Genomic DNA, 26006 nt, shown 5'->3' with positions numbered 1-26006 from the left:
TCACCCTACTCTGGTAATGTATTTCGTGTTGAAAGAGGAAGTACGATTCTGTGATGAGGAAGTGGTTTTGAGAGTTTGGCAAGAGAGCCTGCTCTTTCCTGCCACACACACACACACAGATATGAAACACGCCTCCTCCGCTGTTTGATTGACAACAGGAAGTTTCCCCTTGATAAGTCTTTCTAATTCAAGTGCACCAATTGCTTACTCTTTGTACACGGTAGCTTTATTACAAACAAGGCCAGTGAGTTTTAGTAGACGTGCGCACTGGATCAAGTCTGTGAGGGCGCTAGGCTGTGAGACAGGGTCTTACTTTTTCTGCCACGTACATGACGAACGCCGAACTCTTGACCCGCAGTCTAGTATTGTGTCATCTGGGAATCTTCTGGGTGAACAAGCTGAGCTGAATCGCTTCCCGAAACGAGCCGTACATGCAGTCGCTCACTGATCGGGGGGTTGCTGACATTTAGCTCCAATGATCTGGCAACATTGGTCTTGGGCTGCCTTCCGGATACATGACAGTATCTGCTCCAGATCGATATAATACGCGGGGCTAACATTTGACGTTACTGTGAGGCGTGGGCAGTGCCAGGGTACCGTTTTGAAAGGAGGACATCGTTTTATACTAGGCAGCTCCGTTTTATTTCTTTGCTGCACCTGGCGCAAGCCGTATGACTTGGCGTACAATTAAATGGAGCTTCTATATCTTTTTTATTCTGAAAAGTGGCCGTCGCCTGGTCCTAGACCGGACTCAAACCCCATGGTGAGGGTGACAGGCAGTCCGGAGCGGTTGAGAGATTCTCAGATTCTCAGCGAGCTGAACTGAGCGCGCTCAGCCGTGTTTTCCGGTCCAAGCTCTGGTCAAGCACTGAATGATTCAGTGAGCAAACCTCTCGAACAAATCTTTTTAATGAACCGATTCGGAATGCAATCCACACGTCTTGTAAAAAGGTGAGTGCCGTCTGCTGCGTTATGCGTTTTAGGCAGTCAGCTCGCGGAGGAATGTTTCGCTTTTATGATCGTGCAGCACAGCAGTGCAGTTGATGTTTGCCATCTTGGCTCATTCTGGGTCGCGTTGTAGTGTAAGTGGGTTTCAGTGCTGAAATGCAGGTAAAATTATCGAAAAAACAATGAATACCCAGCCCTAGGTGGGACAAGAGCTTTATTTGTGGGCCTCTTAACCAACACCAGTTTGATTATTTGTACAGTACAGTACAGTATTTGGTGAATGGTAAATGGACTTCCCCTATATAGCGCTTTACAAAGGTAGGGCTCGGTGTCTCGCCTCACGCATATCACAATTCCCTCAAGCGCCTGAGGTGAAACAGTCTCTGTTCTGCTTTTCTCACCGCCGAGCCAGTATGCAGCGCCCAGGTCAGGCCCCTCGGTGATGTGAACACCAAGGTACTTCCTCTCCACCGAGGACCCGTTGATATTAAGAGGGGGGGGGGGGGGGGGGCGTAGTTCCCTCCCTGCTTCTTCCCAAAGTCCCACTGTCAGCTCCTTAGTCTCGCCGACGTTCAGCAGTACGTTGTTGTCCCGACATCAGCCGGTCAGCTCCTCTACTTCCTTCAAGAAGGCCCTTTCATTGTTATCTGTGGTGAGGTCCACCACAGCCGTGTCGTCACGCGAACTTGATGGTAGCGTTGGACTTGAAAGTGGCCGCACATGTCGTGCGTGTACAGGGAGTACAGCAGGGGGGCTTAAAACACAGTCCTGGGGTAATCTGCCGTAGTTCTTAGACCTTTTTGGGTACAGTTGCTTCCGTTGTTTTACAAATGAAATCCACCACAGACTTAATGTCATCTGTGGACGCGAAAAAGATGGTCTTGAGAGAGGCTTTTTTATCTTCTTCAGATAAGGAGGCATGGCAGAAATAAGTGCCACACACACTCTTGCACACATTTAGAGAATGGATAAAAGGATTGGGTTTCATGTGTCTGCAGGTCAGAGTGGTTTGGGGAAGTCCACGCTGGTCAACACTCTGTTCAAGTCCAAAGTCAGCCGGAAGTCCTGCACGCCCGGCTACGAAGAGAAGATCCCCAAAACAGTCAAACTGCATTCAGTCAGCCATGGTGGGTCCACACACACACACACACACACACACACTGTACTTACACACACATTCTACAAGTAAACCAAGTAAACACACACACACACAGGGAATGTGTTGTGATTCCTGATGCTTCCATGAAGTGACCTCCTGGTCTGTCAGTATCAATATGTGGGTTCGGTACTTCATGGCTTTGTGGGAGACGATATGTGTGTGTGTGTGTGTGTGTGTGTGTGTGTGTGTGTGTGTGTGTGTGACATGAAATGTAATTTATCTTCTGAAGCCGGAGAACACGGCGTCACTGTGAAAGGCCTAAATATGGTCGTGATTCAGAAGCAAACGGCTTCACCTCACTTCCTCCATGTTCTTTTTGTGTTTTTTTTCCCTCTTTACTAACTTTTTGCTAATTAGTGAGGGTGACAGGAAGTTATTATACTTAAAAAAGGTGATTTTGTAATGGGCTAATACGCTCGGGTATACACACAAGCCGATGCTGTATCGCAATGAGCTCGCCACGTGTCCAAACCAACTGCATGAGTGGAGTGCAGCGACTGAAGGTCTGTCGATCTGGTCTGTCCCACCTCTGTCCCATTTCCATGTCAGAATCAGAATCAGAAATCAGAAATACTTTATTGATCCCCGGGGGGGGATTGTACAGTACCGGTGCTCCCATTCAAGATTAGAAAGAAGCATAAATTTAGAGCTAAAAATTTGTACAAAATAAAAAGATAAGAAATAGAAAATAAAAATATACACATTTACAGTATTTAAGTGAAAATAAAAGTAAAAAATATGTACAATAACAATGTGTATGCATGTGTGTACATTTATATATATATATATATATATATATATATATATACAGTATATATATATATATATATATATATGTACGTATTGCACTGGCAATAATGTCAGCTACATAACCAATGTGAATGTAGCCAATGTCCCCGTCCACATAACCAATGTGGACAGGGACTCCGCCCCCCCCTTTTGTGTAGAGACAGAATTCAGCAGAATCTCTGTCAATCTGTCATTTAGAACGGTGTAGGTCGGCAGGTAGTGCCAGATGTTTGGTCTTTGTGTCCACCCCCTGTAACTTCAGATGGCTAAAGGCCTCAGTCAGCGTCTGAACCCCCCCCCCCCCCCCCCCTTTTCTGGGGAATCTTACGAAACCTTAGATCTGTTACAGGTCAAACACTTTATGGTCATTCTGCTCGATTTTTGTGCAGTTTACGGTTATTCTCATTGACGTGTTAGTAAAGGCAATGATCAGTTATTATTTCCCTTCGGCCTTCATAGTGGGGCCTCTCACTCAGATCTTTATAGAGAGGCTTCTTGACATTTACCACCGCTGCTTGCAGTGTTTACAGTCTCATGGCCTCTGGTCAACCAGCTCTTGTCTCTGTAAAGATCCCCCGTATGGTGGAAACTTCCCCTAAGTTAGACATCTACAATTACTAACATTTCCCAAAACTCAGTGAGCTGTCTGAGGCCGTGCTGACCTCACTGCCCATAAATCCACTTTGGGAAGTGAAAAGCAGTTGCACTCCTACCGCCCTCCAGCAACCCCAGTAAAAGGCATGTGTGTGTGTGTGTGTGTGTGGGCTGAATGCAAAATAGGTGTCAAATCAAAATCTGAGACAAAGAGGTGCAAGTTCAGGAAAAAAACAACCAAAAAAAAGTAATTTAATTAGGCCTGTGCCGAAACACGTCAAGCATTTACGCAGAACAGATGAATAACAATCGACTGTAAAGTACTTCGTCGTAAGAAAAGAATATTCTACCAAAATATTATTTAGGTTTATAATTCCATTATAATATGCCAACGAACGCACTCGAGATTGTGCTTGTTCCATTAGAGAGCCCTAAACTGTTTAATATTAATATTGTGTCCACCCCTGTAACTTTAGATGGCTAAAGGCCTCAATCAGCATCAAGCCTTTTATGTAATTTCGAATCAAAGTGAAATTTCTCATAATGGCAGGATTCTCCCAGGCCTCTCCTGTGGAATTTGTTTTAACGTTATTCTAATAATCATGATAAAAGCTATTTACGTGTCATTTTACGTGTCGGAATCGGGACATCATTCGCATTCAAATGCAAAAGTCCAGTTTGTGATTTCATTCGTAACCCATGATTTCCCTGTTCAGTGATCGAGGAGAAGGGCGTGAAGATGAAGCTGACGGTGATCGACACTCCGGGATTTGGAGACCAGATCAACAACGACAACTGGTGAGTGGAGGCAGAGAAGAAGACGATGGTGCTTCCCGCGGCTGGCCAATAATAATGACGTGCCAATAATCGATTTCATTCAGTCATTGTAATCCCAACCAGACAAAAAAAAAGAAAAATGCAGTCTTTATTAGAGGAAACCCAAACATTAATGACCTTTGTATTTATTTTACAGCTATTCCGCGCACAAGCAATCAACAAGTCGATTTGACAGAACATGCAGATACAGCAAGGAACCTTTTGCCTCTCAGAGGGTCCCAATTTATGTCATATTGGTCAGTTTTTGAGCATGTTTGAACCCGCAAGACCTCGTGGGTGCCACCTGCAGCCAGCTGCAATTCCTGATTCCCTCAATTATATATTTAATTTTTTTTAAAGACACTTCAGTCAGTGCAATCAGAAAGAATTAGAAAGAGTTCGCAAACGGCCTTAAAGCTGAAAGCAACGCAGAGTTAGCATTTCACTTTAAATCCGATGTTATGCTGGGTTACGGGCGGGGAAAAAATCTTGTCGCTGTCCTAATAATTTCTGACTGCGCTGTATGAAAGGTACGTCAAACGGAAACACAAGATGCCTTGTGCGTAATTTTACCCACAATTTCGGCCTGACATAATATGGTATCTGTGGAAACAAATGAAACGGTTAGGAGTGCAATGTATTATTATATTATTCTTCTGTCAACTAATTCAATGAGAAGACCCAGGTGGGGCCAGCAGAGAATACCAGCGACGATAACGGCCGACTCGATCCCGCATGCACCGTCCTGCTGCCAGAAATACTCACTGAAACGCTGACGTGTATTAATCCACCGGTGAAAGTAGTCCCCAGCAAAGCCTTCGATACAATGGAACTATATATTGAACCGAACTAATGATGTTAGGGAAGTCAGAAAGTATTAACACACAGACTTGACACAGAGTTGGTTTTGATGTAAGAAAAAGTACAGAATGACGCCGACCTTGATCCTTGAACGAAGAAGACCAGAATATCCCAGTCGCTCACAGACCCCCCCCCCCCCCCCTCTCTCTCACTCTCTCCAGTTGGGAGCCCATAGAGAAGCACGTCAACGAGCAGTACGAGAAATACCTGAGGGAGGAGCTGCACATCAACCGCAAGAGGAGAATACTCGACAGCAGAGTCCACTGCTGCGTCTACTTTCTCCCCGCCACTGGACACAGGTCAGTCCCCATGTCCGCGCTGGGTTCAGGATTTATTAGGGCATGCACGGTCCCCCTGGTTTTTGCCAATGCCGTCATTATTCTCACTTGGCAGGTAGGTTGTGGTTAGAGACATGATTACGAGAGTAATTATGGTTCTGCTGACAGACCCTCATGTGTTTGTCATTTGCCTCCTCTTGCTCTTCTTCCTGATTTTCCTCTTCTTCTTCCTCATCCTCCCCTTCCTCTTCGCCTGGCTGCTCAAAATGCCCTTTCCGCACACTTCCATAGGTTCATTTATGCTTCGCTATTGGCCCCTTATGCACAGTTTGTCCTTTTGGACATTTCTCCTGATGGACCCCCCCCCCCCATCTTCCATCTCTTCCTCCTCAAAATGCCTGGGCCCCCTGACAGCAGCTATAATTTATCTTCCTTTCCAAAGGGCAGGTTGTATTTTATCGTCTCAGCCACATATTTCATTCACTAATCCTGTTGAATTATACGTAGATCGCCGCGCTTTGCACATTTCACTGGACTAGTCCTTAAAATGTTTCTGCCAATATGTTTACTTCCAGTTTGAGTCTAAGTGTGAGTACAGACAGATGAAATTGAAAAAAAAGACATTGGCTGGTGAGCTGTAGTGGTCTTCAAATGAGTGAAATAACACCCAAAAGACACGGTTGACAAGTATATTTTCTAGAATTGGAGTTACATCCATGTAACGTTTTTTCCGAGACTGCCGGCGTACAGTCGTTGCGGTTATGTTCATCCATTCCTATGGACAGAGATCGTTGGTGAACAGGAGGTCTGCAGTGTCTTTGCTAGATGTGCGTTACTGAAAAGGAGGAGGAGTGCTGCTGAGAATGTTTCTTCAACTTTGTTGTCCTCTACGTCGCCATCAGAAACTTGTAGAGAAGAGAAAACGCAAGCAGCCCGTGACCAGTTCTCGCGGTCCTCACGTGGTATCTCTGCCGCCACCATAACCTTGGAGTCTATGTATGTAGCCGCTGTAGGCATGGCATAAGCCCTTAACGCAGAAAATATAAATCTACCTTAAGGGTCTACAGCCATGCTAGCAGCTCTGTGGTGCCACAGCATGCTAACATGTTCACAATAACGATGCTAACATGGTGACAAATTCAAAATTTGACCTGATGATGGTGCTAGATGAAAAGGGATCACCAAAGTCATTCGAATTTGTCTTGAGGGGTGAGCAGAACGTCTGTACCAAAGTTTGAGGAAGTCCATCGAGTAGTTGTCGAGATGTTTTACACAAATCCTCATGGTGGTGGCGCTAGATTACAAAATCAGGGGATCACCAAAGTCATCAGGTTTCATGCCTGTACCAAACTTGCTGAGATGGTTCAAACTGGACCAAAGTGGTGGATCATCTGACTGAACGTTTGACAGGCCGGCTGACAGACCAACATCCCTAAAGCCATCCCTAAAAATACTGCATTTGTTTTGCTTTGGTTTCAGCTTTTTGGCTATGATAGTGTCAACAATGAACGAATCGTACTAACAAGTAATGTCAAATATTCCTCTGTGCCGTAGACCTCCACTGTTATCCGATCTGACCAGAGATCTGTCTTCTGTTTCCAGGTTACGGCCCATCGACGTCGAGTTCATGAAGAGGCTGGGGAAGATAGTGAGCATCGTACCCGTCATCGCCAAAGCCGACACCCTCACCATCGAGGAAAGACAGGAGTTCAAAGAGAGGGTGATGAAACACTCGCACGCGTGCACGACTGAACCCCGTTCTTCTTCGGCTCGCTTTCTTTTCCTCCGGATGACGTTCCGATTGTGCAGCATGACCAAAATGTGGTTTCCGTGTTTGAGTGAATGTCCACCACACCGCCTGACACCATGAAGAAATTAACCTTTGGCCTTTGACCCTTTGACAGATAAGGCAAGACTTGGCAGCCAGTGGGATTCGCGTTTACCCCCAGAGGGAGTACGATGAGGACCCGGAGGAGCGCATCCTCAACGACAGGATCAGGGTAGCGTCTCCACTCCTGTCATTTACTCTTCTGTTTACACTAACCAATTAAGTATCAATAAAACAAATTAACCTTGATTCTATATTCTATAAATCCCCGAACATCTATAGATTTTAAAATGTAGTCAACTAATTTCCAGTGCTTTTGGCTCACATGTTCATCATGACTCAATTGCCCGTGACTGAGACATGCTCGTGTTGTGCGTCCAGGAAAGCATTCCCTTTGCTGTGGTGGGAACGGACAAGGAGCACCAGGTGAATGGAAACAAGGTGCTGGGCCGTAAAACAAAGTGGGGAATCATTGAAGGTAAGGCGTCAGTTCAACAGCAGCGTAACCTCGTTCACTCCTGGTATTATCGTTTATGGGATGCCATTTTAGTCTTGATGGAGGGGCTGAAACCAAGAGGAAAAAGATGCGTTTACAAATTTTAACCAGCTTGATGTGGATGCACCACTAGAGTCGGGTGTAGTCACTGGTAGAGTCCAAGTTGGCCTTGTCCGCCATATCAAAAGACTCATTTGGATGTATTACTCGAAGAATGTGTATCACTACGGGATTTTGTTTTTCTAATTTTAACCACGATGTTCGGTTCAGTCTTATCGTTATACTGCATGGGAGATTTCGGTAAAAACAGAGTGAAAACATGATCAGTTAAAATGAATCTTTTCCTCTTTCCGCAGTTGAAAACGTGGCACACTGCGAGTTTGCCAACCTGAGAGATCTGCTCATCAGGTGAGTTTGACCGCGCTGTTGCGCTCGGTCCATAATTAGGGAGACATTTGTCATTTGTGAGGGCCGTAAAAGGTGTAAGGGATGTGTTAGGGACCACTACGACGTTCAAGGTGACGCGTCTCACGGGCTGGTTCGTTACAGCATCCCGAGTGCCTTTCATCAGCAAAATGGAGGCGGCCCAAGTACAGGACCTCATTCTCGATCCACTGACACAAAACACGATTGCAATGCACCGATCACATTAGTCCCACTGGGATCATTTTGGTGCCGGAAAGGAGACTCTGGACCAGCTGTTTAAGGTAGCATACTTTGTCAGAACTGCTTGTCTGATGGGTCACCCAACACACAATCATTGAATCAGAATCAGAAATACCTTATTGATCAATCTCGCAAATAATGTAGGGATCGGTTATTTCTTGTGATTGCAAGATCAAGCAACCGCTGGGGGACTGACATATCAGAAATGTGAAGTGTATCACTTCCTAAAGAAGGACCTCCTCGCCACCTCATCCACAGGGGCTTTCATGAATTGCATATCGGTCTGACGTATCAGATAGAGAGTAGCATAATGAATATTGTGTTGTTTTTTTGTTTTTTTTGGCAAAGGTCTCACCTGCAGGACCTGAAAGATGTGACACACAACATCCACTATGAGACCTACCGCATGCGGCGGCTCAACGAGAGCAACATGAGCTTCAGCGAACTGGGACTGCTGCTGGAGAATGGAACTGCTGACAAGTGCGAATCGGAGAGCCACCTCTGATCTCTCCGTCAACCTCCTTCTTCCTGGGGGGGGGGGTGGGTGGTTGCATCAAATACAGATATATTTTTGAACGCGAGCTCATATACAGTATATTTTCTGGAAGGATGGTGACGTATACAGGGCAGGGGAGACAGCACAACATGGCTGCACAATGAGAGAAATTTTTATAATTCTGACCTGGGTTAATGACAGATATAACTGACCGTAGGGAACATAAACGAAATGATTAGAAGCGTAGGATTGTTGCATTACATTACACCCCCCCCCCCCCTCGCTGAGTTTCATAATTTGCTCGTCTCTTTTTCCATTCAGATCTTCATGTCCGCACTTACGTGGATAAAACTGAAGATAATGATGCGTTCTTGGCACACACAAGTGGTTAAGATACTTTTTTTTTTTTTTTGAAGTCCATATTTAAGTGCCAAAACAATAGAAAAATGCTGAATTTGTTCACCCTCTACCTCTTTTTAAAGAGCAACTACGCCCAAACGTTCCGTCATTGACTTCTATTTATTACTTTCTCAGACTTCACAGATATAGAATGAAACTGGTCATCATGTCTTCCGTTGAGCACGCAATGCCTGGAGGAAGTATTTCACCTCAACATCCAGCTCAGTACTCCGCCCAGTGGACAAAAGCAGAAGTCGTTCATTTTGTGACCCCTGACTTGTCTCGTTTTCAAATTTCACTGAGCCACATCAGGCTTTGGATAAGAGGAGAGTTGGTATTTTTGTAATTAGTGTTTTGTTTTTTTTCTTTCCATTACTCATTAAAACAATGGGAATTATTAGAAATATTGTCAGTATTTCCTTTTTACTTTCAACAATACTGCATCCGATCCATACCTTCCTGTCTCTGTGTAGAATCTCCTCAGCACCGGCTGCAGGCATGGCGCATCAAACACAAATAGCTGCACTCGTGCTGTATTGTACGTACTGCCCACATGTTTTCTGTCTGCCATCGTTACTACTACTGTTAACTAATTGTGCTAGTAATTTATTGTGCTCGAGTGACAATTTGCACGATGTTCATTCAGTAATCCCTCTTCGATTTCTGCATTTGTTAGTCAGATACAACAAACATCATCAAGCATGTTCAAGCATCATACATTTGCAATGGCTGCCAATGGCGTAAGGTATCAAGGTAGCGCCTTGGTTTTGCCGTCATGCTTAATTTCCCTTGCTGTCTTCGTCATAGGCATGTTATGCACAGGGGACATGGCTGAACGACAGTGCGCAAAAGTGTTTCAGACGTCCAGTTTAACCCAGTTATCTAAGTATGACAACCCAGCAGCACCAGACTTTTCAGCTGCAGGCCAGGAACCAGACCATTACACTTTTTTACGCAATGGCTTGTGAATTGTAGTTGCACTGTGGCGCAGTGGTTGGCGCTGTCGCCTTGCAGCAAGAGGGCTTTGGGGTTTAAACCCACTTTTTGAGTGACCATAATTAAGTGGTCTCGCCTCACGTGCCGCTTTTTCACCGTGCGACTAAAGAGCAGAAAATAAATCTTCCTCTTTTTTTTTTTACTCAGTGATGGCTCAACTGCTTGTCAAAATGCATCCAAATCGCCCGCAGTGACACCAAACCCCCCCCCCCCCCCCCGCAGCATGTCAGACATTCAGTGTCCCCGTCCTCTTGCCTCTCCGCTCTGCTCCGTATCCTGAACCTCCGTGTCGACCTCCCGCCCTTTGTGTCTTATGCTCAGCATGTACTAACAAATCCTACTAACAGTATGATTATTGTCTTTGTTTTTGTTTTTTTGTTTTTTTATGGTATTAATACACATGTTAACACAGTTGATTTACAATTAAATATTTGTCACCTTCTCATTTCAGTGTGAAGTCATTGTAATGAACCTGCTGATTTAGGTCACCCTATGGCCTTCCCCACTGCACCATCAGTAAAGCTGTAGTACCAGTTACAAATTGGGTAACTTTCCTGGGCCCCACACCACCAGGGGCCTCAAAAGAACGCCAGTTCACTGTGTCAGAGTTGTTCTTTATACTAGCAAATCTTGGAGTGTTGGAGTGTTGACCTGTTCCGTCACCTAGCATCTGGCAATTTGAGTTATCACCACTAAGTGGCATACAGTAAATGATATCACCAAGGATACTCTTGCATTATTGCATGATCTTGTGGCTCCGACTTTTAAGACCTTTTATTATTTGTGAGAAAAATACAGTTCAGGTGATCCATTTCCCAAGTTTTGTCTGGCCAGGTGAAAAAAGAAAATGTTGTAATACTCATTTCAGCCACACGAGGCTGAAGTCATAGACTGTGTAAAGGAAATGGACGTAGCCACCGCGACGTCACCCATTGGTTTGTGGGACTACCGTTTTGAAGCCTTGAGTTTGGCTGTTTTGGCCGTTGCCTCTTGTTTTTTTTTGGAACCAGAAGTGCTCAGAGGGCGGAGCTGGGGGATCTGAGAACCCGAAGACAATATGCACTCCCACCTATACCGGCACAGCCTGACCGCACCTGGCTCCATGCGAAGTCGCTGCTAACAAAGTTAGCTTGTAAATGTACTTGACTTCGAGAGTGTCTTTTAGTACGACCAAACGCTGCTATCCTGATTGACGGGTCACTGTGGTAGCTACTTGTCAATCACAAGGTAGGCACACCCTAAAGTGCGTACCCTGCTTCAGCATCTATTTGACTCTAAATGGGACCATAATCTACTAAATGAACGTCATTCTGTGTTGAAGAAGTCTTGAAACTAGCGATTGAGACCACAAACTCATCAGGAAAATGTTCACTGAGGTAATAAATCAAGTGAGAAGTCGGGTCATTTTCTCATACACTTCTATGAAATCAGACTTCTTTTTGCAACCAGTGGAGTCGCCATTAGAAGGAATGCAGGTTTAAAAGGCACTTCCGCATTGGCTTCACTTTTCAGACCCGGAGGTTGGCGCTTGGTAAACACAAGGTACGTACTGTATATTGTGTGTTAGCAAGTTATGCAACATCGCTGTCATGTCTTTCTTTTAGATGGAAAAATGATCCTAGCTTTTTTTTTCATCCTGTTTCTGGGGGTATATTGAAGCTGCCATGATACTTAATGGGAACTTTGAGGCTACATACACAATGCATAGAGGGCTGTATGGGGTCACGAGGGACCCAACGGCAACTTTTTGGCCCGGGGCCCCAAATATGTAAATCTGGCCACGAGAGCCACCAAACGTATTTAAAGGGGATTTCATTTTGCTCTTACAGAAAGTTGGGGGACTCACAAAAGAGAAGATTGAGAAAAGATTTTACGTCCATATCCTACATTTCTCATCATGCAACTTCGTAGCATCTTTCATTATCATTAGCTCCTCCTGGCTCCTAAATGGCCACTTCTTTCAAACCCCACACCTCCTGTTTCTAACGCAGGCTTTCTGTTGAAAACTCCCTCCAGAGTCCCAGAAGACATTGTACAACTGAATGAGCCGCACTCCTCGTGACGGAACAAACTCAACCTCAGGTAAAAATCCTTGGGAGTGCCCCTTCAACCAGAAAATAGAACAAAACATTTGAGAGTGCATATCGCTTCCTGCGTATCGGCCCCCGTCTTTGGCCCCCCCCCGCTCGCTTCTCCCAGACCCAGTGTACTTTCCTCCCAACTCCCCAGACCTCCCCAGATCCTTGAGCTGTCCACCAGATGCCTTCATACCTTTTCCACCATGCTCCCTCATTCACCTGCTCACCTGTTTTCACTTCCCTCACCGCTCTTTCCGCATCTACCAGTAAGCCTTGTTCATCGTTACATCTCTGAAGTCGTCCTGCTGAGTGCTGTCTGCATTTGGGCCCCCCCCCCCCCCCCCCCCCTTCCCACTCCCCAGTACACATTGTGGCAATACCTTTTTAACCGCAGTTTATTAACCATGCTGTTGTTGCCAGCGCAAAGATATATATTGTAGAAAGCAAGAATTCTTAAATCATTGACACTGAACTTGGTCCGCCGTCGACGTTCACGTCTGGCAGTTGTGGTGGTGAATGGTTTGCGTTGAGCTCTGACTCCCTGCGACTCGAAGGCCCTGGTTAGATCTTCAAGGGAGTACTGGGATGTAAATCCCTGTCGAGTCCCCAGCGTTTTCATTCTGCTTCATTCATCCACTGCTTGTACCTGTTGGCTTGGAGGACCCCCCCCCCCCCCGACCCCGGGACCTGCTGCTCTATCCTCCTCCCCAGTGATAAGCTGGCCTGTGTGGCAGGGTCCCCACCACTGATCTTTGACGTTGCAAGTGGTGGTTGTAGTTCAAATTGAGATTTTGGTCCGTGGGAGGGTGTCCTGTGCGCCGTGTTTTTTTTGTAGGGCATATTTTCAGTAGACGTGGATAACCAATGTGTTTTTTTGTGTGTCATTTAGTCCACCCCGTACTTTCCAACATTACATTTTATTTGCTTAAGAGCAGCAGGAATCCGTCAATCCATCCTTTTGCCGTTGAAAATACCAATATATGCATGTGTAAATAGCACAGCTTTACACACAATCTGTTCATTTCCATTGTTACCAGATATGCAAACCACTTGCTGACCACATCTGGCTCTGGCATTTGTTGTCAACAAGCATTTTATGGGTTTTTTTTTTTGGGGGGGGGGGGGGGGGGGGGGTTCTCCAAATGGTCTAGAACATCTGCCAGTACCAAAGCACAAAAGCTGCTGGTCATTCATGCAAAGACGGCCTTCGGTCAAAGCACGAGAAGTGCAGGCACAGGTGGGCTAAACGCAGCTGAAAGAGCACACGGATCCTGTGTCGATTGCAACATTATCAGTAAACTGTCAGCATTTATTTTACCGCTTACTTAAAGTTGTGCTGTACAGGGGGGGGGGGGGGGGGGGGTTGTAACAAAAGCGTAACCAAAGACTGTAGACGGTGACAGAATGTGACAGGAATTATTTACCTTTTTTTTCTTTTTCTTTTTTCTTTTTTTTTTTTTTTTAAGAAAATATACCTTGGGTTTGTTGTTAGTATCTGCGAGAGTTCATGATACGTAAACTTACATTTGAATCCTCTGGAAGCTCATTAAAAAGCAAAAAATACTGCAAAAACGGCACGAAGCGCTTTCGTGTCGATCGGTAATCGAGCCGCAGAGGCCGTTTTTTTGGGAGATGTATGTTTTTAAAGTAAGGGTGGGACCCATTGTCAACTCATCCATTCATTTTTGTTTTTAGTTTTTTTGAAAACATGCCGATCTGATGCTGTAAATGAAACAGAGGATCAAGTAAATGATGAAACCCATTTAATTCAGCTATTAAAAAACGAAAAAAAAAAAAAAAATTCTGTCTACTTTTAATCTTTAATTCTCCCAAACCAAAACTTTAGTAACGTTTCTATCAGATGCAGCCAATTAATAACTCATAACATGAGCTGGCCAAAGTTTCCTGGTGCGGTATGCTCTGCAAGGAGCCCCAGCAGCACGGCAGCGAACACCTATACCTAAGTAAGTGTTACTTCCAGGTGGTGACCCTCAATTCATGAGTAAGGTGTGGCATAAAAAACAAAGCGGACAGTGGACAGTTCCTGTCCTCAGGTTTGTCTTGTATCTCTCGTGTGTGTGTGTGTGTGTGTGTGTGTGTATATATATATATATTTCAATAGTTTTGTCCATAATAAGCTTCCACAGAATCCTCATCTTCAAAATCAGAGCTCTCGCCCGTTGCCGCCTTTTAGTAGACGGCGTAAACATTTCTTAGCCACAGACAAGAGGTCAATCTCAGACTTCAAATGCTTTTTATGTATATCATACTCTGTATTTCCACATTCAGGACAATGACAGTAAACATGACTTGTCATCACTGTTCATCCCCTCGATCTTAACGACGGACCCAACAGCAATACAAAGTCGACACACACTTGCACAAAAAATATACTCTTGCGCATCATGAAGATTTTAAAAAACTTTTAAGTCGCAGTCTTAATGATGTGAACCGTCACTGGTGTCTAAAAGAGTGTGTGTGTGTGTGTGTGTGTGTGTGTGTGTATGTGTGTGTGTGTTAAATGTGTAATAAGTAGATTATTTCACTCAGGGGACTGAAATGTCAGAAAAGAAGAAGAAGAAGAAGAAGAAGAAGAAGAAGAAAATAAAATAAAAAAACCCAAAACCAGTAATCGGTGCATAAGCTAATTCAGGCCCAAATTTGAAGCAAGTTCCATGAACCAAAAAAACCCTTTTTTGAAAAATGCCTCTGCAATAAATAAATCCCTTTTAAATAAGACACGAATGAATGTCAATAAATAAATAGATAAATAAATAAATATACTTATGTACAATGAAGAGATTTCGAGCCTTCTTGAAAGAAAAATGCAGACCAACTTAAAAAAAACAAAACAAAACAAAAACATGCATGGTCTGTCCAGTACAGTGCACAGTCAGCCCGTTTTCAGTCGAGTCAGCGAACAGCGAGAGGTAACCAGCCACATTTTATGTTATTTGTTTTTCCTTTTCCTATTTTTCGTCATGTTGAATAAATACTTTGGTTTATGAGAAACTTTACTATCCCCCCCCCCCCCCCCTTCTTACCCGTTAACACCCTTTCAGATCCTTTTTTTTTTTTTGTACCCCACGTTGAATGCAAAGCCTAGCTGTGCTTAGCTCAGTTTATCGATGTGCACGGGAATCTAACAACTTTATCACAAACGTGGGTTCGGTTAATTCGGGGGGTGGGGGTGGGGGTGAGACCCAAGTTGAAATAAACCAGAATCACCCTTTAAGACACCCCAAGAACGGGCTCAAACGGTCATTTAGGTTTAGCGTAGAGGTGGAGATGAAATCGTGAAAAGTGAAAAGACTGAAGAGCATAGTCTTGAACACATTCCACGTCCTCCCGAAGGTTAGTTTCATATAAACTCTCTCCTCAGTTTGCGGTGATATCGGGGGACGTTGGCATGTAAATGGCGATCGCAACACGTCATTTACACTTCAAACGCGCGGCGTAGTTAGACCAGCCGTCCGCTGAGGGGCTAAAAGACTAAATGGAGGTGTTCCCTGTGGACCCCTTTGACATCAATGAATCGAGCTAAGCTAGGCCAGACATGAAGGGCCATCCATACATTTCTCTGGACTCTGGATTCCCCACAAGCCAAATTGTCATTTCTGAACCGGGCCTGTAGTGGGAGACTGTAAGAACGGCTCTAATAAAATAACAAAAAAATACTGAAATCCCCTAGCCTCCTTTTTTTGTTTTGTTTTTGTTTTTTTGTTTGTTTTGTGTTAGCCAGGGGTCACACAATGCATCAGCAGCTTCAAGACCACACAAGTTCAAATTCAAGTGCTAAAGATTGTGTGTTGTTGTTGTTGTTGTTGTTGTTTTTAAATCAGCATTTAAAAGATGGAAAGATGAGGAAGAAGAATTCCAAAACCAGATGCCACCCCCACCTCACCCCCAAATTTGGACAAAAACCAACAGAAAGATCGCTTGCAACCCCCCCCCCCCTCGGCTATCATTATCATTATTATTATTATTATTATTATTAAAGTTATTTATTAGTTTGCGTCCAGAAATATCAAACCAGTTTTAAGCCCACGCAATCCCCTAGTTTTCTATTCAAGTCAAATGCTCTCCGCACACTCCGCTTTCCGTTTGACTGGCTGACTCGTTTCCCTTTGTAAAAAAACAAACAAACAAAAAAACCCACAACATTCACAGTTTACAACAGCTTATCCTCCCCGATCTGTAAATTAAATGTGTCAACAACAACAAAAAAAAAAAAAAATGAGAGGGCGGTGGAGCAATGAGCAAAATCAACACTGTAAACTTTTTTTTTTGTGTGTGTGTTTTTTTTGTTTGTTTTTTTTTGAGGGGGGGTGTGTATGTGTGTGTGTGTGTGTGGGGGGGGGGGGGGGGGGGTCTGATAAGACAGAGATATGGGGGGGGAAAAAAAAAAAAAGGTGGTGGGTGGGTGGTTGGGTGGGTTGGGTGGTGGTGGTATCCCAAAAAGACAGGAACCTGTGAGTCCATAACACACACTTCACACACACAGAGGAAAAGAGAGAGAGAGAGAGAGAGAGAGCGAGAGAGAGAGAGAGAGAGAGAGAGAGAGAGAGAGAGTTCCATCCCTGTCATTCACTTCCTGAACTGAACTCCTCTTCCTTCAGCTGGCATGTGGCTTGACACCCTCTGAGAGAAAGAACGACGGCAATTATATTACACGGGGTGATGGGAATAGAAACATTAGTACTCATGGTCTTGAGGACTTCCATTTGTTTTGTTTGTTTTTTTTTGCTTACCATATACAGTATGTGTGAGGGTGTTTGTTTGTTTTTTTTTACAGCGTACGAGCGCATGTGTGAGTTCCACCATATCGGCTCACAAACACGAATGTCTTCCATTTCCCTTTTCCTAATTTCTCTTTTATGCTCTGTGTCTGAATCGGCGCACGTCACCCCCCCCTCCAGTATCCATTCAGGGGAGGGGGAAGAAAAAAAAACAAAAGAATCATCAAAGTCTCTTGAGAGAAGCTCTCCTCCGTTAAACAAAAGCCGCCTTGTTGATTCTGAATAAAAGGGAGCTTGCTGTCAGACAAGACGTCGCACCAAGCTCTCCACACTCCAGCGTCTTCGTGAATGAAGCTCAAACAAAAAAAAAAAAAACGCCATCCCGTCATCCTCTGGGGTCTGGGCACGTACCATCATCTGCCTTCCTGCCTCTGTCCACCTGCGGGTGTCAGTCTACTCAACGGGGTGTGGAAGGAAGACGGGTAGGGGTAGGGGCAGGGGTAGGAAAGGGGGGCAGGTGATGAGGAATGGTGCGGTACAGTGGGAGCATTTCAGTCTCCTGGCTAGCATTTGCGGGAGAAAAAAAAAAAAGAGCGGGGAAGAGTAAGGAGGAGGAGGTTGAAGAAGAAGGTAAGAAGTGTGGCGATCAGTCGGTCGATGGGTCGGGCCGATGGGTCGGTGGTCTTACTCGATGACCATGCAGTGGGGCAGGTGCTGGGAGTAGTATTTGAAGAGCTCGGCAGTGGCTCCAGGGCAGTTGGTCAGCTCCAGCTCCTCCAGCTCCTGCAGCTGGATGAGGCCCGACAGACCGGTGGTGGTTAGCAGGGGGCAGCCTGGGTGGGACACAGAGCAGGAGGGGCACATTATTAAAGCACATTATTGAAGCACATTATTATTTTTTGATTGAGATGCCAAATTACAGTTATTTACTTGCATTCCTGAACAGAAACATTTGTTTTAGTGGTTGCAAAGAATGCAAGCTGTTATCAGGGCCAAAGGAGGTCGTACAGAATATTAAGATTTGTGGTTAATATATCTGAATAAGGACTATTTAGTTGTTCCAGTTTGTTATTTGCCTAATAAATAACAATACAATTTTTAATTTGAAACAAGTTTTTGACAGATTTCTAAAATATTTGTGTTTTCTCATTTTTATGACAGGTGGTCTAATACATTTGTTAAGCACTGTATATATATATATATATATATATATATATATATATATATATATATATATATATAAATTGTATAAACAGCAGATTAATAGACCAGCCACAATGTTCTAAGATTTGTATAAAACCTAGTTAATTCTAGATGTTTGCTGCATGCCACAATTTCTGCACAATGACGTCTTTGTTGCGAACAGCTTGGGGCGCGAGCGGTCTGAACACACTGAAGGACAGTGGCGAGCTCAGTAGACGATGATGCAAGTCACTGAATAATATCGGTTACTGAAACGCAAAGTAAATGTAACACACACACACAGGAGTTGTGGAAAAATATGGATATAGATAAGAGTTGAGACTCTCTTTACCATACAGGTATGTTCTTGCTTCTTTTACTTACCGCTTTACAAATGATTTCATCCATGCAAGCGACAAAAGGTTTGTTTTTTTTCGTTTTTTGGGGTTTTTTGTTGAGATTTTGTGGATAGAATACAGACAGGGTCAGGTCACATTTCAATGCTAACAAAGACATTCGGTGGGGAGAGAGGGCAGCAATAAATCGTACCAGCGAGAGACAGCAGACGAAGACTCCTCATTCCAAACAAATGCTGCAGTCCAAAATCTTGCACCTGCAAACACACACACACACACACACACAGAAGTATTTCAATTAAAGACCATTACATCAGAAACCCCAATCACTGTGACGGTGTGACTGACGTGAAGGGAAAGAGCAATTGTTCGTATCACTTTCATACCGATAAAATCGCTAAAACATTAAAAGTCGAGGCTTTCGTTTGTCCAGTGAAAGAAATGATTGCGGGTCATGAAATCAATTTGCAAACTCTGAACTTGTAGATTGATGTTTTTGATTTCATGTTTTTCCCACAGTCTGGAATCTTGGTAGCTAAATGATAAATAGTGGAACATCCGCTCGTCTAAACTCCCCAAGAAAATCCAGTGTGGCGTAAACTCTTCCCATGCTTTGTTGTATCTTTGTGTGTGTGTGTTTTGTGTTACCTGACAGCACCAACGCAGATAGAGGCTCCGTAACGATGACATGGTGGACAAGTAGCCCAAGCCGGTGTCTGTGATCCGCACACACCTGAAAGTAGAAAACGAGACACACGGCAGCGCACGTGAATCGACCACGACATGGACAGGTATCGGTCAGTATCGCCCAGCTGTAGTTCGGCGTACTCCGATCCACGTCCACAGTCACAAGATCTCCATGTCTCTCTCAAGCTAGGACGCACATGCACTGTGTGTGTTACACTGCCGGGGAATAGCATTTTTCTACAATGAAACTATTAAGGCTAATCCTGCCCGCTATATTAGATGTTTTCATTCATTTCAATAGTCTCTCTTCCGTTTTGGATCCAGCCCCCCTAAATATGCTGTTGAGTAGCATCAAAACTACTTGAACGTGAGTGTAGAAGCCCCAGAAAAGATGGCTTCCTTGGCCCCTCGTATAGGCGTTCAATTACTATTTCCACAAGCTCTTACTCTTGGTGATTACTTTGAAATCTACTTCTGTTTGAGCAATCGGTGACTTCAGTGCAGTTATGGCTACTTTAACCCACCTCCGCACATATGAGTCTCAATCAAGGACGGAAGCACAAACACACCTGTCCAGTACCAGTTCTTCCAGTTTATGCAGGTCACAGGCAATGTACTCCAGGGCCATGTCAGTGATCCGAGGGCACCAGGACAAGTCCAGGCTACGGAGCTTACGCAGGTTCTCAGCAACCAGCTCCACGCCATCGTCGGTGATCTTGGAGCAACCAGAGAGGCTGAGGGCAGTCAGGTTGGGAAGGCTGTGCACCATGTTGACCACACCATGATTGGTGATCTCCCAGCAGGAGTGAAGCCGCAGAGTGTGGGTGGTGTAGCCCTGTGGGTGGAACGTAATTTCAGTTTATTTGATTATGTGCCACCAGCTACAACCATACCTTAGTTTATCAAAATCTCCAAATAAATCAGTTCAAAACGTTTCCTGGATACAGGCTCAATACCAAAATCAGACACCTTCCACTACCTAAACTTGGCCCCTGACAAGTTTCCATATTAATGTTCTTTCACTAGCAAGGACCGCGCCACAACGGATTTTAAAGGTTTAATGAAATAAGGTCAAGTTGGGTGAATGGATGTGAGGAAGGGGAGGAAGTTGTTTAAGCCGGTCTGGGATGGATGTATTAGAAGCTGGGGAGGAGATCCGTCTCCGGAGTAGGGTCACTCGAGCCGATCATGGGCCCCCAAAAGAGTCAACGGATTTAACTGGAGCTGAGGTGAGCTTGACGGAGGTTAAGATTGTTACGCCAAGTCCGGCTACTGTGGAAATGCAGGGGAATTGGTGAAAATGTCTGTGAAACCAGAATCAAGTGGCCATTCTCCCTGTTTCTGTGAGAAAGAGTTGGTCTTGCGTTGAGGCCTTGGCGGCGTATCTGGAACTGATGTATTTGGTCAGTGGCTCGTACGGGCTGAGGTAGGAGTCTAGAGGGAAAATGTAGAACGAGGCACCCTACTGGTCAGTTTACTTCTCCAGAGTGTGAATGTGAGAGTTGGAAGTACGGATGGTGATGTCAGACTGGGATTTCAGAGAAGGGTTATAGGTATATGGAGTTGGGGCGAATTCGGAACACTGCAGGAAACTGAGAAAAAGCCAGCAAGAACGTGGATTCTAGAGTTAGGCCGTTGGCATGGAGATGTGGGTATGGGAGGTAGGTCTGGAGGGTAGAGGAGCGGATTTTTAGAATGGAACAAGCGTGGGTGATGAAATTGCAGGGAGACATGAAGTCTAGAGAGGAAACAGGCAGTGGTATGCAGTGTGATAAGCCTTGAAATGATTCCAGCCAGTTAGATACAGTGGGTGAGGTCGTTAAGGATGCCTTCTTGCGAGGTGTTTGAAAGACTGTCCAGCTGTGGAGCTAGTCCGATTCTGGGGTGCGATGTAGCACAGACAAGGGAGAGTGGGAATCTCTCTTGGGATCTGAACTTTGAGGAGTAAGTGGAAGCAAACCATCTAACGCCATAGTAGCTACCAAGTCCTACGGAAGGAGCGGTGTCAGTGTAGCGTTGAATGTCTTCGGCTTGAGTGATGTCATTAAAGGAAGAAGGAAATGTTGTTCCAAGAAGACAGAAAAGTGTTGCCACGACGCATTTTCATTTTGCACGTGTCATCCAGGGCGACCCGATCATGTAGAGAAGGGACGGCTGCTGCTTTGGTTGGGAAGGATTTCCCTTGAGGGATTATGCGCGTGGCATAATTGACGTGGGCAAGAAGGGCTATCAGTTGGCGTTTGGGGCACCTGTCTGCTAGGAGATAGAAGCAGTTTTCTATGTGGGCAAAGACGTCTGGAAAGAAATACCAGAGTGCAGAGTGATCCCTAAAAACTCTATGGAGGTACAAGTCCCTGAGGTTTTCTCTGCAGACAAAGGGGGACAGAGTTCTGAGGCGTGGAGACGAGGATGGAGGAGTGACACCGAGAAGATGGAGAACGTAAGGTAAGTTTGCCGTTCTTAGTAAGGATCCAACATAAAATCTTGAAGAGCCAAGTAGGTTCGCCAGTGGTGGGGCTCTTGGGCTGCTGTGTTGGCTATCAGAGAAATATAAGAGCAGGGGCTGTATTACTGTGTGTGGCTGAAGGAAGTGTCGAGGATGGGAAGAATTGGGGGGGGTACAAGGGTGAAAAGAATAACGAAATAACCTGAGAAAGGTCAGACACATGGGGAGCAGGCACAGAGGGAAACACGACCTGGGTCCCGCTAGGGGGGGTGCTGATGATACTGGCCCTTGGAGGCACGGGAAGGCTCAGGGTTTGTTGCGGCTGGAGTATTGGAGGCTGAGTAGAGTCGAAACAACCTGGCTTCGCTGTCACAGCGGTTGAAGGGAACGCCTGATTTGATCTGCAGTTCAGGATCCATCCTGAGTTGGGTATTGGTGTAATTCGGAGGTAGCATGAGTCTGAGACTTTTTTGAAAGCGCGAGATTAAGCGCGAAAGCACGGCCCGTCATCGAGAAAACTGAGACGGCCTGAACAGGATGGGTTGACCAGGTATAAGTAAGCTCGGCAGGTGATTAGAGGTGTGGTTGAGGCATGGCCCTGCTCCTGAGTAGTTTTTTTATACCATCGTTTTTTTACCTTTATTTCAAAACTCAGTGACTAAAAACTAAAAATCCTAGAGCGCTGAAGGGAACTACAGAGTCAGTGATAATTCTCGGTGAGACTGGCCCTTATCACGTTACACATAGTCAATGATCCATTGTTAACAGACTAGACCAGCTTTGGTTAACAAGAAATTTGTCAACAAGTTAGTTTTGTTTCCACCAAACCAACTGGCTTTTTGTTTTTTCATTACTGTGACAAATGCTGATATTATTATTAATAATAAGGATAAGACTTTAATGGAAAATAAAATATATTGTGTGTAAACTCAGACACAGACTTGAGGTCCACAATGAGAATTGACATGTGGGCAGCCGATTTCTCTTGTTTTCACGTCCTACCTGTTTGGCTGTGAAATAGGCCATGGCCGTGTCAGTGACGTGGTAGGCCTGGAGGCTCAACTCTGATAGGTTGGGCAGGAGCTGTGAGATAGCAGCAATTGCGTCATCCGCCACATTGATGCAGTCACTGACACTGAGGGAAGTTAGCCGGGCGTTCAGGCTGGACCACAGGCCGGCCTCCGTGAAGTCGTTGCAGCCCGACAGCTCAAGGTGCATCAGGCCTTGCATTTGCTCCAACATGACCTGCAACATAAAGGCCACCAGTTTGATACGCTGGTGGAGCTGGTGAAGCGTGGTTACAGAGAGATACGGAGCAGACAGGCGGTACCTGATGAATCAGAAAAGCAGCAGAATTCTGGATTTGAGGTATGTGTGCCTTAACAGCAATGGGACAACATGTTACAAAGGTCCCGAGTTATGTGTCTTAGACCACTGGCCATCATCTGTTGGCTGTGTCTTCATGCAGTATGCTTAAACATTAATATAATTGTAGGTTTTCTTGTGCAAAGACTCTGAACAATTCATTTAGAGTGTAAGGAACACACACTTCCTGTTTTGCACCAAATCTGAGGCTGGTGGCCTCCAGTCTTCTGTGAGGAACACTTTTTGTGATGTTAAAATGCTACTCGCAGTTCCTGTAAAAGGGTCATACCAGTATTTCTTTTGCATGTTTTTAGATAGTTACTACAAGTCGCTCACGTGAACCCTGACCACTTTGCAAAGCGCAGAGTCCTGCACAGGTTAATACCTCCTTCCACAGCTGCAATGCCATTTACCAGAACCAACTGGTTAACCTGCTTGGTTTGCTCGCACATTCACTTTAGTTTCACTGAATTCTGCACCGGAGATAATACTTTATGTATAGACACATCAGCTGTGATTGTAGCATTGTCAGGGAAGTTGACTCTCACATGGAGATCCAATGTGTTCAATATTTAAAAAAAAAAAAAAAAAAAAGATTGTGAAATAATCAAATAAACTCAAAGACTCAGGATTATAAAATGTTACATCATCCGGCTTCACTTTCACAAGAAGAGTTTAATGCATCTTTTGTTTTGCACCTTTTCAAGTAAACTTGTTGCGTTCGTGGTCGGTTAGGGTCAATGGCAAACAATGGGAAATGATTTGGAAGTAATTCATAACATAGCGGTATTTCGACTTACATAAGAGACATGACTCGGTGGTTAAACTGGTGAGAAACGGTGTCATGGATGTGCATTATGCTAAATAACAAACATTTAATAAATATCAGATTTGTCAACAACTATAACTCCTGAGGGCACCCATGAGTTGAGGCTGCAGTATGAACAGTTATACTATATTATAAAGCATTTATTAAATGTTTGTATAATATTAAATAAGGGCATCATCATCATCAAAAACAGCTGGAACTAAATGCAAATAAGATGCAATAAACAATGTGGGAAAAAAAAAGAGGACGAAATAACATTTTGTAGTTGACTTTGGATTATATCACTTATATTAAACATACTCCATACTCTCAGAGCATGGACACCTATATATATATATATATATATATAAAGAATAATGATCATGTAGCCAACAATTACAGCTTTCTCCATGGCAACCATCCCCTCATCCCAGAATAGCAGCCGAGCCTAGCAGGTACCAACAGCCATCTGAGGAAAAAACTCTGCAGGCATTACGCTTGTATTATGCCTAGAAATGGAATATAACAGCAGAAAGGCAGATATTATGAGAACGTAAGTCAATGGAAAAAAATCAGGGTCTTCAAATGCGTTTCCACTGCCGTCTGACCTGCTCTCTTACCCAAACACAAACAAGGGACGCCGCCCAACGTTCAAACGTTTCCACTTAGGCGCAGACTCATGACCGAAATCATACTAAAAGGTAAACGGGTTCAGCTCTAGTTTTTGCATGTGCCAGCTTGCACTGACCTGGAGTACCGTAACTTCTCACGCAAAGGCCAGTATTGAAATAACTGGCGGGTCTGCAATAAGGACCAGTAAAAAACTTGTACCTGTACCTTTTTAATGTCTCATGAGGTAAATGTTTCCATCAGTACAACAATGGAATGAATGAAAACAGTATTGAGATTTATACTAAATCTATGGAGACAACAGGTAAACATGGAGGAAGTTTTGAGTTTGTATCAACAGCAAATTGAAACAGGAACAGATCAGAAAGCGGGACCATTTCTTACTTTTATCCAATAACCTCTTGTCTTTTCCATAAAACATCCTGACTCACCTCCAAACCGGCATCTGTGATGGTGGACCTCTTAAGGCTGACTGAGCGAACGCCTTTTTTGGACAGCGGGTAGTTGTCGATGAACTCACAAATGTCCAGGTCTGACACGCCCACTAAACAAAAAGATTGGAAGCCACGCAGGGCGAAAGCCTGCAGACTGACAAACTCCTTCTCCCCATTGGGCAGCAGGGTATATAGCTCCTTGGCATGCAAGATGGGTGTCACGCCCTCCCAGAACTTGGGCTGGTACAGCACCTTGCGCCACGTCTTGCATACCTGCGCCAGCACGCATTTTTCAGCTGTGGTAAAGTACCAGAGCAATCGGTTGAGCAGCTTCTCATCCAGGACAAGCTGGCGCTCCAGCAGCATGGGTTTGGGTAGGGTGAGGGGGGGAAGCTGGCGAAAGGACGGCTTCAGGCCCATCAAAGGCTTCCCAGGCTCCATGTCAGAGCCCAAGAAAGAGGCCGCTGAGTTGGGCATGCCAGGGCCGTCCAGGTGGTGGTGGTGGTGGTAGGGAAGGGACGATGGCGGAGGGGGCAGGATGGAGGGTACCGAGGAGGACTGGCACAGACGGTTCTTGGCAGCAGGTGTCCCCTTGGTGATGCTCGCGCTGCCCAGACCGTTGGGCTGGCTGGGGGGCAACTTCACCATGCCGTTGCGAGTCACGCAGGGAGGCTTCAGCTCGCTGGGGGTGGACATGTTCAACATTGGGAACCTGGTGAAAGAGAAAGAAAAGATCCACAGTGTGCTGTTAAACACTGAAACCAACGGAGTGGCTACACAGCTATAATCACACAATCCCTCCATGTTTTCTTGAACTCAGTAATTACTTACTGAAGTATCTGCTATGACTGATAGAAGAACTCTGAGTATGGCCGTACTGTCTGATGGTTTTGGTGACGTTGGAGAACATACTGAAGCGTCCTGAACACACACATATTACAGCCTAGCGTTCTGT

At 44.8% G+C, this 26006-nt stretch overlaps 2 protein-coding genes across 3 annotated transcripts in view; one reads left to right on the top strand and one right to left on the bottom strand.

Moving 5' to 3' along the window:
- LOC139299734 (uncharacterized) overlaps window positions 1-10771 on the top strand; it is a 35737-nt gene extending 24966 nt beyond the window's left edge. Inside the window, exons 3-10 of one of the 2 annotated variants that reach the window (XM_070922603.1) lie at window positions 1947-2075; window positions 4207-4288; window positions 5329-5466; window positions 7048-7165; window positions 7350-7445; window positions 7655-7751; window positions 8126-8177; window positions 8784-10771. In XM_070922603.1, coding sequence (XP_070778704.1) covers window positions 1947-2075; window positions 4207-4288; window positions 5329-5466; window positions 7048-7165; window positions 7350-7445; window positions 7655-7751; window positions 8126-8177; window positions 8784-8940 — 869 coding nt within the window. In that variant the 3' untranslated portion in view covers window positions 8941-10771. The remainder of the gene's footprint in view (window positions 1-1946; window positions 2076-4206; window positions 4289-5328; window positions 5467-7047; window positions 7166-7349; window positions 7446-7654; window positions 7752-8125; window positions 8178-8783) is intronic. The other variant, XM_070922604.1, reaches the window with a different exon arrangement.
- A 7056-nt stretch (window positions 10772-17827) lies between these two features.
- Window positions 17828-25756, bottom strand: fbxl16 (F-box and leucine-rich repeat protein 16). The gene is made up of 6 exons (XM_070923966.1): window positions 25049-25756; window positions 22817-23059; window positions 19938-20203; window positions 19330-19414; window positions 18875-18938; window positions 17828-17976 (listed from the first exon to the last, which is right to left on the bottom strand). The coding sequence occupies exons 1-6, from the start codon at window positions 25754-25756 to the stop codon at window positions 17828-17830; spliced, it is 1515 nt and encodes a 504-aa protein (XP_070780067.1).
- Window positions 25757-26006: the final 250 nt, after the last annotated feature.

The sequence above is a fragment of the Enoplosus armatus genome, chromosome 17, assembly GCF_043641665.1.
Source record: "Enoplosus armatus isolate fEnoArm2 chromosome 17, fEnoArm2.hap1, whole genome shotgun sequence".
Taxonomy (NCBI): domain Eukaryota; kingdom Metazoa; phylum Chordata; class Actinopteri; order Centrarchiformes; family Enoplosidae; genus Enoplosus; species Enoplosus armatus.
Note: the sequence above shows the minus strand (reverse complement) of the source record. Positions and strands in the feature narration are given on the sequence as shown.

What these genes read in the sequence shown, in the direction of transcription:
- fbxl16 (XM_070923966.1), bottom strand. Translation starts at nt 25,756, where the DNA reads ATGTTGAACATGTCCACCCCCAGCGAGCTGAAGCCTCCCTGCGTGACT. An exon ending in CCTATTTCACAGCCAAACAG is followed by an intron (nt 20,204 to 22,816) that starts GTAGGACGTGAA and finishes TTCCACCCACAG; the next exon opens with GGCTACACCACCCACACTCT. An exon ending in TCGTCTGCTGTCTCTCGCTG is followed by an intron (nt 17,977 to 18,874) that starts GTACGATTTATT and finishes TGTCCCACCCAG; the next exon opens with GCTGCCCCCTGCTAACCACC.